The sequence below is a fragment of the Trichosurus vulpecula genome, chromosome 7 (assembly GCF_011100635.1).
Source record: "Trichosurus vulpecula isolate mTriVul1 chromosome 7, mTriVul1.pri, whole genome shotgun sequence".
Taxonomy (NCBI): domain Eukaryota; kingdom Metazoa; phylum Chordata; class Mammalia; order Diprotodontia; family Phalangeridae; genus Trichosurus; species Trichosurus vulpecula.
Window position 1 is genome coordinate 29,604,166 of NC_050579.1, and position 15,777 is coordinate 29,619,942.

Below are 15,777 nucleotides of genomic sequence, written 5' to 3' on the forward strand. Positions count from 1 at the left end.
AAGTTCAGAGGCTTTTCCTTTTTTGGGTCCAGATCCCAAAGACAAGGTCTTTTCCTTTTGGGGGTTCAGATCCCATGACAGTAAGGTCCGGGAATCAGCATTCCAGGGTTCTACCTTTACCTGTTCTTGCAGGTAACACTTAAGACAATCCCCAGCAGCAGGGATCACACCACGGGAACATTTTAGAGCTAGAAGAGACTTTAGCATTTAGCTAGTCCGACCTCTTGGTTTTACAAATGAGAAAACAAAGGGGAATGTTACATAACTTGACTAAGGTTACAGAGCTAGTTAATGGTAGAAGTGGGACTAGAATGCGGGTCTAACTCTTACCCTGGTTCAGTGCTCCTGGCACCTCAGCAATGAAGCTTCTGGAACCAAGTTACAAGGGGACTGCTCTGCCAAAGAATTAACTTATAAAATAGTAACCTTTTATTTGCCTCTCAAGGTGTAGTGAAAGGTCATTAACATTCATAAATACAGTTTGGGGTTTTTTTTTTTAACTCCTGGAGTTAAAATCTAGTGTATTGTATGACAATAAAATGCCCCAAAGCATTTGCTGATTGACTGATTAGAAGCAGAATGGGATAGTATTATCTCACTTATCACTTTACTTTTTAGCTGTGTATGTTAACAAATGCCTAACAAAAAGAGATTCTGGAGGCCTCATTATATGGCTTGAAGTGGGAAATGGGGTCCTTTACACAAATGAAATTTATGGTTAAGTACAGTTTGTCCCTTTCAGCTCAAAGTTTTTAAAAGTTTTAATGATTTTAAACGGAAATCCTTCTAGATGGTATGACAATGTCAAAGCGAATATGGGGACCTGGACTGTGATTTCATTGTTATTGGGAAGTCGAAGGTAAGGAAACTGACTCCATGGATAGAGGCAGGCTCCTCCTCTGCAGCGGAGTTATCCAGTGGTAAAGAGGGGCGCCAGGGTCACATAGGCTGGTCCTCTATTTCCCCTGTTTCTCAAAAAGAAAAGAACACATCTGATAGCATCTTTTTCTTTAATGACTGAGGGTCACCTTTAGTAAGATCTGAGGTCTGGCGAAGTAGAAAGGGTGCTTTGCTTTTGCACCAAACAGTCCTAGATTCTTGTGTTCCTTGAACTCTGGTGGCTGCTTTCGTGACTGGGGTTTTTTAGGCCTCCTCCCTGGTGGTTAAGCTTTCATTCCTTCCCACTGTCAATGGGCCTGTCTCTCTCTAGCAATGCTTCCCCTCTTTCCTTTGCTTTCCACAATTTGCTTTCTATAGTTTGCTGGTTCTAATATGCTGTGGCCTAGGAAACCAGATAACCAAACTTGTTAGAACTGTAAACAGTAAGTCAGTTTAAAGAAACAGTAACAGCCTCTAGATAAGGGTTGCAGGGTTCTCTGAGGAGTAAATTACGGCAGCTTTGATATATGGCTGCTGATCCACCTCTTTTGTCTGCTCAGATAATTTTTCCTTGTTTTCTGGCTCCTGGCCACATTTGTGAAAGCTGAAGTTAAGAACCAAGTGATTTCTGGGTAAGTTAGGCATTACTGCCATTTCTTTCTTCCAGAGACATTCACCTTTAGTCTTCCAGAAACATGGAGCCAACCATTTACCTGGACTTACTTCCCTTCAATTTAACTCCACAGAACACTTACAATCACTTATCATGTGCAGCGTATTGTGTTGGGGGAAGACAGAAAATTTTGTTAGATGACAGTCCTCACAGCAATCTACTAGATAAAACCCAGCAGGTTTGTCTTGGGAATTGGTAAGTGGCATCAATAGTGGTACCTTCCTAACTGGGTATGGAACGGAATCAGCACTTTTCCTCTGTTTTCTAAAAGAAACAGAGCAGCCAGTTTACAGGCTCTGATTGGCAACAACACCAGCAGGCACCACTTCCCATTTCTGCCTTTTATATAGATCCAGGGGGAGACAGACTGAAAATCTGTACTCTGTTTTCTTTATTTTTCTCTTTGTTCATTAGTTAAAGGGACTTGCATTTTTCAACATTTTCTGTGTTGTAATGTAACTCCCTTGCATAGGTATTACCCAATACAGGAAGAGGAAAACCTCAAATGGAGGAAACCAGCATGACACTCACTGACAATGAACCACACAGAAGCACTGTCACTGGGAAGGGCCAGAAGAAGCAAGCCCACAAAAGCCTGGAAGCAGCTCAGAAGGCAGGGACAGCCTGCAGGCACACCCCCTTAGCTCTTGATTCTTGCTGTTTAGGTTTTCATTAAAAAAAAAAAACGGGTCAAGAAAGAAAGCAGTATGAAGGTCAGAACAGGCTGACAAGTGTTTTTAGTATATGGTTCTAGAGTATGTGCTGAGTTTTTGGAAAAATGACTGATGTGAAGTTTAAAGGGTATTTGTTGATGTGACTGATGTGAAGTTTAAAGGGTATTTGTTCTCCTTCAAGGATCAGAGCTGCTGACATCCATGTAGGGCTTTCAGACATTCCTGCTCAGAGCTGTGATTTCAGCTCCCAATTAAGGAAAGGCCTCTAACAAGGAAGACTTGAAAACACTCTGCAGCTTGGGTGGGCCCTGAGAAATGACTTGCCTAGGATCACTTACACATAGCCAGGCTATGTCTGCCTGAGGCTTGATCGCAGATGTTCCTGTCTTTGAGGCCTGCTCTCTCCACTAGTCAGACTGCCTCTCTCACAATAAAGACACTTCCTCTCTCTGCCTTCTGTCCTAAAGGCACATCTTAGAGTAAACAGCAGCACTCATGACTTCAATGTAGGGAGGGAGGTAGTAATACCCCCATTTTATAGATGAGAAAACTGAGTCTCAGAGAGATTGAATGACTTTGCTTGTGAACACACAGGTAGTATGTATCAGGGGCAGAATTAGAACCCAGATCTCTCCTGACTCCAAGCCCAGGATGCTTTCCACTAAACTTATGTACGTGAATAACCGTAAAGTGAAAATAGAAACTATTAAGTTAAATTTAAATTATGTAATTAAAAAAGAAAATTAGCCACTGTTTCAAAATGCTAAAAGCTAGAAAGCAATTAAAATTTTTTTCTAATCCCAGCCATTAATTAGCCATTTACACTGCCACTTAATAGGTAAAACTATTTAAAATCCTTGAGTATAGTTACGAGGATTCCAGCATCCAAGGAATTCATCAACCTGCTACCAATGTGGTGATAAGCTGTTTCTGAACCAAGAGAACAGGCGACATCTGTCACTGACCTCAAAGCCTTCTCAGATGTATAATAGGGCTGGCCAGAGCTGAGCTTCCTTGGCACTGGCATGGCCTCTGACAACCAGCCTCACTGACACATCACCATGAGACACTGGTTCAGGATTTTAAAGCAGGTGATTTCAATGAGAATAACATCTGTATCATGTCATCACCAGGCTGGCTGCAGGGTGTGGAATGAACTGTCTGTCCAAGTTACTCTTGGGCAGTGCCCAGTAAGCGACAGAAGACAAGTGAGCAGGTCCCAACGAAACCACGAGGAGTTGAAAAACTGAAGGATTCAAGTGAGACAGTCTGTATCTCATACTACAAGCAACTTTTTTGTCACCCAGTGCATTACTTTATCTTTTTAAAATAGGATTTCAAAATTGTTGAGGAGAAATTACCTGTGGTCAATAATTGTTACACTGGAGGGTGGAATCCCCAATACATCACAGCTCTGCACAAGTTCTCTCTTACGAACCGCCCCTTGATTGTAGTAATTGCCTAGGGATAACAAATAAATCAAGGGCAGGTTTATATCACACTAGACATAGGGAGTGGCTCTTAGGCCATCTTTGTGATCATGACAGAAGGCTTCAACAAAGTTCAGAGCAAGGACAACAGTCACACAGCACACCATCACTATGACAGCTTGCTTGTGACTCTGGGCAAGCTCCTTGACTTTCCGGAGCAGGTTTCCTTGACTCTAAAATAGGGATGCTCCTTCATTTCCTGTCTCAGAGTTGTAAGGATCAATTGCATGGGGAAATGCTTCTAACTATGTAATAAAGGATAAAATAAGCTGTCTCAAAGTGAGGTATTGCAGACTCTTTCACACTTGCTTTTGGTGACAATAACTTCAGTCAACTACATATATATGTGTATATGCGGGTGGTGCATGTGCATGCATACACACTCTGCATGCATTTTGTAAGAGGCATCTTCATCAGCCTGTAGTGGACAGAGAGCTGCCCTCAAAACCACAATGACCTGGGTTTTAGCTCTGCCTCTGATACAGGTCAGCTGTGTGATCCTAGAAAAGTTGTTTAACCTCTCCTCGCTCCAGGCAACTTTCTAAGACTCTCTAAGTTTCAGAGGTGTTGTGTGCAATCATTGGCAGAAATGGTTTCCTCAGCTGGGAGCTCCCTTTGTCAGTGAAATGCCAAGCCCAGTCTCTATCTCTATATGTCTTCTACTGATTTATCTATGTACAGGTATCTACCATAAAGAGCACGTAAGTTCTTTAAGGGCTGGACCATTGCTTTTGTCTTTGTATCTTCAAGGCAGGGGATGGAAGGCACTTGGAGGCGCTTACTATATGTTTGTTGAATGAATGCATCAATGTGGGTCGGGGTAGTGAGATTTAGACTTACAGATTTAGGCCTGGAAGGGCCCTTAAAGATCAACCCTTACAGTCAGTACATTAGATTCTATAAGGAGACTGAATCTGAAAATAGGTATTGTTTTCAAATGTGGGGTTTACATTTTTTCAACATTCAGAAAATGCAGCCTATTTTTTTTTGCTTATATCTTAAGTCATATCTATAAACTGCTTCCCATTACAAATACTGTAAAACCTAATTGCTGTTTAAGAGTATTCTATGTCAGACATCCCTTTGATGATATATGAAAAGTTAGATTGATGCTAGTGAAGCCTAGTGCTGAAGTGCCCAAGGCCCTGGGTTAACTACTACACTACGTCAGTAAGAAGAGCATGTAGGGAAGGTTACTGTCTATCACATTTTCCCTTCCCCTCTTCTTCTCTCAGCCAGGAAACACTGAACTCTTAAAATTTTATCTCAGTTTGGGGGAACATGAAGAGTTCAAAAGAAAACACGACATGAAGTGAACTGCACTGAACTTTGGAGAGGAGTGAGCATTAGCAATTCTCAAAAGGCTTAGACAGGACAGGAACTGAAGTTGGCCTATATGATTCACTTTGCATAGTACCTAACAGTACCATGAACAATTAGGCAGGAAATAATGGCTTCTGATGACTAAAACTGACTCTTCTTTTCAGACATGATCATTTGCGATCACAAGGAGTCTGTGATTACTATTTAAAAACCCAAATATATACACTTAAGCATTGTGGAATCAAGACTATTTGGGGTTTCATTTATAATAGCTTTCCCATTTTCACCTGGGATAGCCTTCATTTCTTCCAACTTGGTAGTACAAAACATGTTTATAATAACAAGTAGCATAACTCTTGCCAAATTAAACACCCGGCTTTTATTTTTCATCTATGAGAGAAAAATCCAGAAATGCTATAGTGTGTATTGATGGAGGAAAAAGAATGCAACTAGATATTCAAATCAGCAATATTTTGATTGCATTTTTAAGCAATATTTTAAAAAATTCTTTCTGTGTTGATTGCATTGTAAATCTTTGTTTTGAAAAAGATGGAAAAGGTCACCTAGTCCAACCCATTCACTTTAGTGGAGAAGCTACCTGGTCCAAAGTTTCAGCTCAAAGAGCACAAAATAGATAGAATCTGGCTTTCTGTGCCAATGCTGTTTCTCTTCATCAGATGAACACATTATAAACAGCCCCATGGGCTCTCTGGGTAAAAACCAGGGATCCTAATAGACAGGGCATAGTGTAATTTAGCAATGAAAACACTATTTGGGTCATTTCTTAGCCATAAAACATATGTAAAATTGCTTTTTTAGTCAAAACAAAAATTGTTTGGGAATCTAGAACAAATTTTACTGTATTAGGCCATAAAGATACAAAACTTCTGAAACCAATAACCACAAGAGGCCCAGAGAGAAGGGAATGATTTCTATTAAAATAATACTAATTTATGCAATTGTTAATAAGATACACCTTTCAACATTTATAATATAACAAGAAATACTCCAGAGATCCCTAGATACTATAGTTAAATAGTTGCAGATGGGGAGGAGAGGGAGAAAAGCTGCTACTTTTGATGCTGAGTTGAAATATATAATACAGCTTGAGGATGTATTGCTAACTAGTGTGTGTGTGTGTGTGTGTGTGCGCGCGCAAATGCTGTAGATTTCAATTCCAAGGAAACTAGTGATTTTTTTTAAAGGTTCTTTATGGGAATTATACTAGATAAGTTGAATGATCTATGGATTCTGTAAGATGGTAAAGTTAGTTACTAATATTGCAACAGATATCTACTATAGGTCTAAGCACCTAAGGTCTGGATATTGTTAGGTTTTAAGAATACTTGTCCCATAGAGGCTAAAAATTTATTTCAGAGAGGATACATATGTGAAAAGATTAACACCATGAGGCAGCCAAATGAATGGTAGACAAGCACATGCCAGCCACTGAAAAAGTTAATTAACCTTAATGGCACTGTGAAACATGGTAATATTTGGATGTCAATGTTAGTATAAAGTCCACAAAAGAATCTATCCATGCACTATCCATGTACATTACATTTTTAACAATTCCCTCCTAATTAGGTATTGTGGGCCAAGAAATATGAGCTAATTTTAAAATGTGTCAAAACAAAATACGCCCAGGAAAATAATACTTTCCCTTGTTCCCTCCTTTACCATCATCATATTCTAAATGCCAATGAGAAAAAATCTGGGAGTAACCTTAACATTAGTGTTTTAGATTAGCATAGATACTGGAGAGTTGACTCTGCTACTAAAATGATAAAAACCGTAACTAAGCTAGGTAGGATATATCTTAAAAAGAGATACCATAAAATTTAGTTATATGATGCCATACTGGAAACCTGAGCTATTACACTTTGAATCTAGGTCCAATGGCCACTATTTGTGTGGAGGAGCCCATCAGCTGGCATGTTTTCTTATGTGTCAAATGACAGATGAAATGCTTTCTACAGATTCAGTCACAAATCCAGGGCTCAACTTTGCACATATATATCTATTTTAAGATTAATTTTGTTTAATAGTGAACTTCTCAAAATGGTCAGCTATCAGTTTGGAATTTGAAAACATGTTTTAAACAGTTTGGTTGAACAATATATTAAACACCTTAATTTGTTTTCAGACTTACTACTCTTAAGGATAAACATTTTCATAAGGTGTCCCATATTCTTACAGTAGTTTTGATTTGGTCAAAGTGAATAGGTATGAATATGACATCAGGACAAAATTTCTCTTGTAGTATTTGAAGTAAACTGACAAATTGATCATAATAATTACAAGTATACAATCATGGATTACTTCTTTTGGGTTGCAGGCCACTAACAGAAACCACTGTTCAGGGAATGTCTGCTTCAGTCTAAGGATACCTATGGAGTATAATATTCAATGTGGACAGGCAGGCGTAGTGGTAAGAACAGTGGATATGGAGTTAGAGGTCACGGGTTTCAATTATAATTTAGTACCTAATTTACTACAGTCCTGGGTAATTTCAATTGCATTGACCTCTCCATATTTGCAAAATGAGCAGGCTGGATAAAATCAGTTGGAGAGTCAAGAAGCATTTTTATTAAGTGCCTACTATGTGCCAGGTACTATTCTAAGCACTGGGGTTTTAACACACACACACACACACACACAAAAGGAAAAAAAAACCAGTCCCTGTTCTGGAGGAGTTCTGGGGTATAAGCCCTATAGAGTCTGAATCCATATGAAAAACTATATTTAAGTTTTAAACTTTCATTACTTATCCAGATTTTTAATTGGGACGGTCAGTCGGTCAATAAGCATTTATTGTTAAGAGGCTGCCATGTGCCAGAAACTGGGCTAAGCCTTCTGGGTTAAAGAGGCAAAAACCTGTTCCTGCTCTCAAGGCGTTGTGGGGGTGTGTGCCCTGTGGCGTCCGAATCCATATGGAAAGCCTATTTAACTTTAAACCTTCATGACTTCACCAGAATTTGGATTGAGTGAGACAGCTGCCAAACAGAAGCAGCGATCTCATCAGACTGCTCCGTGCCTTCTGCAGACTCAAGGACACAATGTATCTCACACCTATGGGGATCTTTCAAAGGAGGCAGATACATTTAAAGCCTCACAAAGGTTTCACAGTAGCTTCTTTTTCATACTTAGTATACTTGGTGTAACTACAAGTGGGACGGTATATATACATACACTTGAGGAGAACCTCTGGCTGGACACATCCTTTTCTAGCTCCAGACTCTGTGATCTAAGGAGCTGGCTTATCCAGAGGCGGGCGGAGCCTCCATGGCCCCCCTTTCTTGGAGTGGGGAGCGTGGGGGTATAAGTCCCAGTTCCCGTGAGGAGGCGACCAGTCTTGGGGTTCCTACAATGAACAGGGCCGAACGAGACAAGCTCCAGTGCACACACTTTATTGCGAGGCCCTCGCCCCGGTTCTCCGCCGCGTCCCCAGCCCCACGCGAGGAGGCTCTCATTCCCACCCACCGCACTTTGTGGACGCCCCTGCCCGTCCGGAGCCTCCTACCTGCGGAGAAGCAGAGCAGGGAGACCCGGTACCTCAGCCGGGTCAGGCCCAGGAGTGTGGGGGCAAAGAACATGGCCTCATCGTCCGGGTGCGCGATCACCAGCAGGGCCCTGCTCCCGGACCCCACCTGCCCCGGCTCCCCGCTCACGCCCCGCGTCCGCCCCGAGCAGCTCCAGGCCCAGGCCCAGAGCAACCACAGCCCAAGGCCTGCCAAGGGAGCCAGCAGCAGCGCTGCCGGCAGCGCCATGGCGACGCCGGCTGCCGGAAGGGAACCGCCGGAAACTAGGCTCCGCGAAAAGCGAGTTCCGGCCGTCCGTGGGGCCGCCGGCCAGCCCGCCTGCGCAGAGCGCCCCTCCCTGCAAGGGCCCGGCAGGTGTCAGTTTCCCCGGCCCCGCCCGGCTCGGGAAGTAACCTCTGGCTGAGGCTCCTGGGAGCGTTGCTCTGCCTTCGTTTTAAACCGCTCCGGGTCGCGGCCGCGCGCTTTCTTTACCGGGCTCCGCTACTTCCCCCCTTGCCCTCCTGGGCCACCTCCCTCGCCTCTAGCCCGTACATTGAACTCCCTCCGGGGTGCCTGGAGGCCTGGCTTCGCTTCCTTGATCACTCCTTTCCCTCGGTTTCAGTGCAACGTGTTTCCCAGTAGACGTGTCGGACTGCCGCTCCTGCCCCTCGAGTCTCGGCCCAATGTGGTCCAGGCCGGCTCCCTCTGGGTCGCGTTCACAAGTCTGGCAGGGGTAGGGAAAGAGAGGGAAGCATGTTGTGGGCGCGGCGTGGGCGCAGGCATTTGCTTAGACAGCCACGCGCAGGGGGCTGCCCCCGGGACCCGGCCCGGGCAGGACGAATGCCCTGGGCCCGGTCGTCGGGCAGCCCTGATCCCTCCCCACAGCCTGACACTCGAGCCCCAGGGACGAGAGCAGGCCCCTCAGTTCCTGGAGGCGACCCAAAGGGACCGAGTGGAAGGAGGAACAGGTGGGTGAGCCCCTGGGCATCCGGGCGCTCCCCACGTGTAGGCCCCCCCCCCCCCCGAGCCCGGGCAGGGGGGAGGGGAGTTCGCAGGTCAGCGCAAGGCCGGCGCCGCTAGCCCGCGGGAGGGAGAGCGTTCCCCCCTCCCGCCCCGGAAGGGGGCGGGGCCTAGGCGGCGGGGGCGGGGCCGGCAAGGCGACCGGTGCTGGGGGAGGGGCACACTCAAGATGGCGGCCGCGCTGGCGGAGCAGCAGGGCCCGCGGCGGCGGCAGCGGCAGCGGCGACAGCCACTACAGCAGCAGGAGCAGCAGCAGCAGCGGGGCCCGCAGCCGCGGCGGCGACACGAGTGACAGGCGAGCGCGCGCGCCGGCCCCGCCGAGGGGCCGCGGGGAGCCCCCGCCCGCCGCCCTGCCCCACCGTGCCCCGGCCCGCCCGCCAGCCCGCCGCGCCGTCCCCTCGCCCTGCCCCGGCCCCCTGCCCGGGGGCGCTCCCGCCCGCCGCCCCGCCGCCGGTGAGTAGGCCCCAGGTCGTGGCGTCGTCGGGGGGCTCAGGGGAGCGGGCCCGGCGGGCCCGGGGCGGGAGGGGGAGTAGCACGTGAAGGGCCCCGGCGCCCCCTCCCCCCACTCCCTCGGCCCCGGCGGGGGGGGGAATGCTGCTGCTGACCCCGGGAGTGGGGGCCCGGGGCGGGGCGAGCCTCCCACCCAACGGACTCTGCCTGGGCGCTGCCCCTGGTCCGCCTCTGGAGAGATACAAAGGCCGCCAGAAACGGCCGAACTGCCTGGGACCCCGCAGACCGGCCCCCCTCTCTTTACGGCGGGAGGTAGTGGTGGGGGGAATTGAGGCTCCAAGGGGGATCAGGGATGACCTTAGGGGGATCCAAATCCCTCACTCTACAGGGAGGGAAACTGAGGCCCAGAGAAGGGCCAAGGACTTGCACAAGATCACACAGGTCATAGAATCTTAGAGTGGAAATGGACCTCGGAGGTCCTATCTTCTGATCAGTCATTTTACTGATGAGGAAACTGAGTCCGGAGAAGGAAAGAGACTTGTCCAAGGTCACGCAGGTAACAAGTTGAGCCACGTTTTGAATCTAGGTCCGTAGACTCCCAAGTCCAGCTGCTAACATCATTTGTTTCTAGGAGTTTTTAGTCTTCCGGATCCAGGGAACACAGTACACTCTATTTTCTCCTTTAAAATTTTGTCTCAGGTCAGTGAGTGCAGCTTCTTCTTTTTTGGATGAGAAAGGAGATTGAGAAACCTACAATTGAGAAACACTTTTTTGTCTGTGTGAGAAAAGAAAGAATCCGATTAACTGGAAAGAGTAGAAACAGTTTGTAAGTATAGATTTAGTGGAGATGTGGTGGAGTAGTGTGGCCCTGTATCCTGTTTGTCAGCAGCGTTTACCAAGAATATATACCAAAGATACCAAAGATGCATACATTTCCTCCAGTTGCTCCCTGAGCCGCGGGAGCTTTCCACAGTGAAAGTGGTGGAATCCGTGGCACCTCCATGAAATGGCAAGGGTTTGTTGGTTTGTTTAGGTCCTTGTATCTGTGTGTAGGGTGCCTTGTATGCAATAAACACTTTGCAAGGCTTTCTTCAATTCAACTGAACTCTGACTGGACTAACTGTTGTAGTCAAGAATCCCACATTTCTTTAGAATTATATTATCAACAGAACTATCTTCTCACTTATCATTTGTTAATATTTGTTGTACCATTAATTTATATTCTGCAAAGGTACACTGGTGATCATGGTAGGAACCATAGTTTTAGAGGGGAGAAAAAGGGATGTGGTAACTACCTTGGATTAAGTTGTCTGCAGATATTGACAAAGCATAGAGTTTTCCTGAGTCCGGTACTTTAATGGGCACACCCCCAGATTGGTTGGAAGGGCTTTACGTTCATAGGAGAATGAACTTGGTTCTGGTTGGCTACTTCATAGCCAAATGCTCCTGAGCAGTTACTGAGATCTCTGGCTCTTGGGTTCCTCATGTCTCAAATAATGAGTTGACCCAGATGAAGCAAGTTGTAGTTGTCAAATGCGTCCTTTCCAGGCTGGCCTCAGCTGACCTTTGCAGGCTTCTCGCTCATTGTTCCCCTTCACTTGTTCCTGGGTCTGGACAGACCAGGCCACTAGCCTCCAGGCCTTTGCACCTTTCTTCCATTTTCTCGCATCTTTCAGGATGCTTCTTAAAAGCTGCCCACCTTCTCCACAGGGCTGCCTATCCTCGTGTCCCAGGATTGCCAGTGCACCCCTTCCATTTCTTTGTATTTACTTTGTATATGTTTGCTTTGTAAATCTGTATCTACATGTATCTATATTTTGTCTTTATATTTGTTTCTTTGTGTATGAGTGTACATGTTGCTTCCCCACTAGAATATAAGATCCCGAAGGGCAGGACTGTTTCATTGTTTTCTCTGTCCTTAGTGTCTGGCACCCGGTAGACAAGAAAATGCTCATTGAATATTGAATGAATAAAGCTGAATATAAATGTTAGCAATATGTTTTTAGATGAATTATTAGACATCATAAAAAATCAGAACAAACGGTTATATTTTAATCTCCCATTCAGTGTATGTAAAATTAAATCCATTGGGAAGCTTGTTTCTTATTCTTTTCTCATCTTTGTGCTATGATATTCCCGTTAGTTACTGTCTCACTTATTTAAGCAATTCCTTTTAAACATTTGGATTTATACAAAAAATAAATTTAGAAGTGATTTCTAAAAGGGGTTTTGCTTTAGTTCTAGGGTATGAATGGATTCATTTTAGGAACAGGTAGATTCAGATGAAATAGTGAAACTTTAATGCTTTGACCTTATTTTTTTTAATTACTATGAAAAGGAAGTATATAATGTTTGGAGAGAATGTGTGTTCCATTGAAAAAATAGTTGGTGAAAGATTGTTCCAGTGCTAAGAAAGTTTAGGACAGATGGGTTTTATGAGGGGGACAGAGGTGGATGGCTCTTCTGTCATCGGGATGGTTACTTGTAAGGTGCTTTTAAATTTATTTCATGCTGTTGCCCCTGGTAGAATGGTCAGAAACTTTGGCAGGGTAAAAAATTGATGTAGGTACATTTTCAGATTATATATTGTTCATTTTTAATGAATACATGACCTTCCAGTCTCCAATTATTTTGATTCAGATTGTGGTTGAGGCCTTGAAAGAGGACTTTTGTGGAAAAGTAAATGAAACACAATATTTTGGCCTGTTTGTATTTGATAGAAATAGCAGTTGAATGGCTTGATATCATAGGATCATGAATTTGAGTTTGAATGTCACTTGGCCCAGTCCTTTTATTTGACAGATGAAGAAATTGAGGCTCATTGAAATTAAGGAACTTGCACCACATTAGACTTGGTCATTGAATTGTCCACATTTCTTTCTTAAGGGTATGTTATTTAATCCAAAGTAAATGTAGTTTATTTTCTGACTTACATTCAAACCCTTTGCAACTTGGTAGGATCTGCAAAAGTTTGTGTGCTCATGGACATACAGATTTTGAAAACCCCAGCAGAGTAGTTCTTTATCTGTGCTCCATGGCCCTGACCTTAAAAAATAGATATTTTGATAACTGTACTTTTCTTTGTAATTCTATCTACATTTTATTTTATGTATTTGGAAACAGTATTCTGAAGAGTCTGTAGGTTTCACCAGACACTGCCAGAGGGCTTTGAGATGCACGAAAGGTCAAGAACCCTGGCATAAGGTCACCTGCAGACTATGGTTGAAGTGCTGGAATAGGAATGATGTGGAAGAGCAAAAGAAATGCTCTCAATACTTTTGGCCTATTTGTGTCTTATTGTGGTCAGAGCAGTAGTGCTTGGATTTATTTAATTTTGATCTGCTTTTGCTTATAAGAAAACATTAAATAAAAATGTTAAGGTCACCTGGACCTAGAAAAGTTTGGTTGTGAAATGTCAGGATCACTCTGTCAAGACTTATTCAGCCTAGTATTTAAAATAGTATTTAAAATAGCCCTTCTTAGACCAAAGAGACTGTCTAAATTAGACTCTTATGCAAACTATTCATATGCTTGTACTCCTTGAGTTTTGGCACAGTATAGTAAAAGGATTGTCTGCTTTGGAGGGGGGGGTGGGGTCTGGTTTTACATTTTACAACCTAAATTATTTTGTATTTAAATGAGACTGCTTTTCTCCTACTGTGCAGTGGACTTGATTTTCATTGTTGTGTCCAATTCTTCATCATCACCCCATTTGGGATTTTCTTGGCAAAGATAATGGAGTGTTTTGTCATTGCCTTCTCTAGTTCCAGTTCATTTTATAGAAGAGGAAACTGAGGCAAACAGGGTCTTGATAAGTAACATCAACAAGATCGTGAACTTAATTCTTATTTCCATATAGAAATGCCCATTTGTAATGTGTAATGTCTACAGGTTAACTTTTTATTGGTCTTGGTAGTATAAAAATATTTTTTGATAACAGGCATCTGAATTGTGGAGGCTAAAAGATTTTTTCTCTTTTTTCTTCTTGCTTTTTAAATTAAAAAAAATTCTGAACTTGAAGCACACATACAAAAAGATTTCCATATACAGAATAGAGCACAAGATTCTGTAAGAAACGGTAGTCTCCATTTCACTCTGCTTGCTTTAAAATATATGTGTGTATGTTGTATATAATAAATTCTACGTGTTCCTTTCTGAACTGTCTTACTTTTGACTATCCTTCTGTTCTTGTCTGTGTGTTTTTAAAAAATTATAGTGGCCATTTGGTTGGGGCATCACTGTTGCTAACCACCTCTTCCCCCAAACTCTTGCCACCTATTAAAAACTAAAGGAAAGAAAAAGAAAACCCTTTGAATTAATAAATACAGTCAAGCAAAATGGATCTACCCAGTGGCCATGAGAGAAACTTGTGTCTTTCCCTTGTGTCCATCATTTTCTTGGTCAAGGCAGGGTTACGTGCTTTATCCCAGGGCTGGTTAGAACTTTTGAGGAGAGCTCTTCAGGCTTTCTGAGCTGTTTTTCTTTAGTGTTGCTGTCCTTATATGCACTGTACTGGTCCATTTCATTCTCCTGAGCTCAAACTATCAAGGATTCCCTGAAGTAGTTTCTTCCTACATTTCTTTTTTTTTCTTTCTATATTTCTTATGGCACAATATAATATTCCATTACTTTGACATGCTGCAGTTTGTTCAGCTGTTACCCAACTGTCTGGCAGGCAGTTTGAGATGCCCCTGTTAGGTTCTGGTTTTTCTCTGCCTCCATGCCCCTTTGAATCCCTCCTTCAGAATAAGGAAGTTTGTTTTATTTGTGACTATTGCCACCCCGGTATTGCTCCCCATCTCAGTATCTCAGCCACATAACCTCTTCTTCCCCCCTCCCCATTCCAGCTTGTTTTCCTTTTGAATTTGATGTATTCCTATAACAAATTGTGTATATTCAATCCTCCTTTGTGCATTTCAGATAAGAATGAAGTTCATCTAATGCCTCCTCTCTAAAACATTTCAAAAAAATGAATTTGTTTCTTGTATATTGATATTTTCAAGTAAAAAGTGAAGTATTTTTCTTTTTTCTTCTTTACCATTTATCCAGCTACATAACAGATCCCATTTCATGCCATTAAAAGGAGTGGAGAGCCTTATATTGAAGACACTGGCTTAATAGCCCTGGAAAATTCCTTAGTGTGACGACAGTTCTCAAACCTTTTAGGGTCAAGACCCTATTATACTCTTTAAAATTGGTTATAACTCACTTGAAAGTTAGATATAACCCAAATAAATGAAACAGTTTTTGTGTGGGTTATTTCTTTATATTTTCCATATTAGAAGTTAAAACTGATAAACTTTTAAAAACTATTGAAAATAACAAGTTCATTACCTGTTAACATAAATAATCTATTTTTATGAAAAATAACTATTTTCCAAAACAAAAGTTTTAGTGAGAAGAATGGCATCATTTTACATAGTTTTACAAATTTCTTGAATGTCTGGCTAGGAGTGGGGAACCTGCCAAGGCCACATGTGGCCCTCTAGGCCCTCAAGTGTGGCCCTCTGACCGAATCCAAACTTCACAGAACAAAAGTTTGGACTCAAAGGGCCACACTTGAGGACCTAGAGGGCCACATGTGCCCTCGAGGCCACACTTTCCCACCCCTGGGTCACTCTGGCTTCATAGAAGTCACGTAGATTCTCCTATCTGTTTCTGCATTGGTTGAAGTACATGAAGGTCTGACCTCATATGTAATTGGAAAGGAGAGGAATATTTTAATAGGCAAAATAGAGCTTGGTCTC

At 43.4% G+C, this 15,777-nt stretch overlaps 1 protein-coding gene across 1 annotated transcript in view; it reads right to left on the minus strand.

The window, feature by feature from the left end:
* PIGL (phosphatidylinositol glycan anchor biosynthesis class L) overlaps nucleotides 1-9,516 on the minus strand; it is a 148,073-nt gene extending 138,557 nt beyond the window's left edge. The window contains exons 1-2 of the mRNA XM_036768606.1: nucleotides 8,563-9,516; nucleotides 3,588-3,687 (exon numbers count right to left, since the gene is read on the minus strand). Coding sequence (XP_036624501.1) covers nucleotides 3,588-3,687; nucleotides 8,563-8,809 — 347 coding nt within the window. The 5' untranslated portion in view covers nucleotides 8,810-9,516. The remainder of the gene's footprint in view (nucleotides 1-3,587; nucleotides 3,688-8,562) is intronic.
* Nucleotides 9,517-15,777: the final 6,261 nt, after the last annotated feature.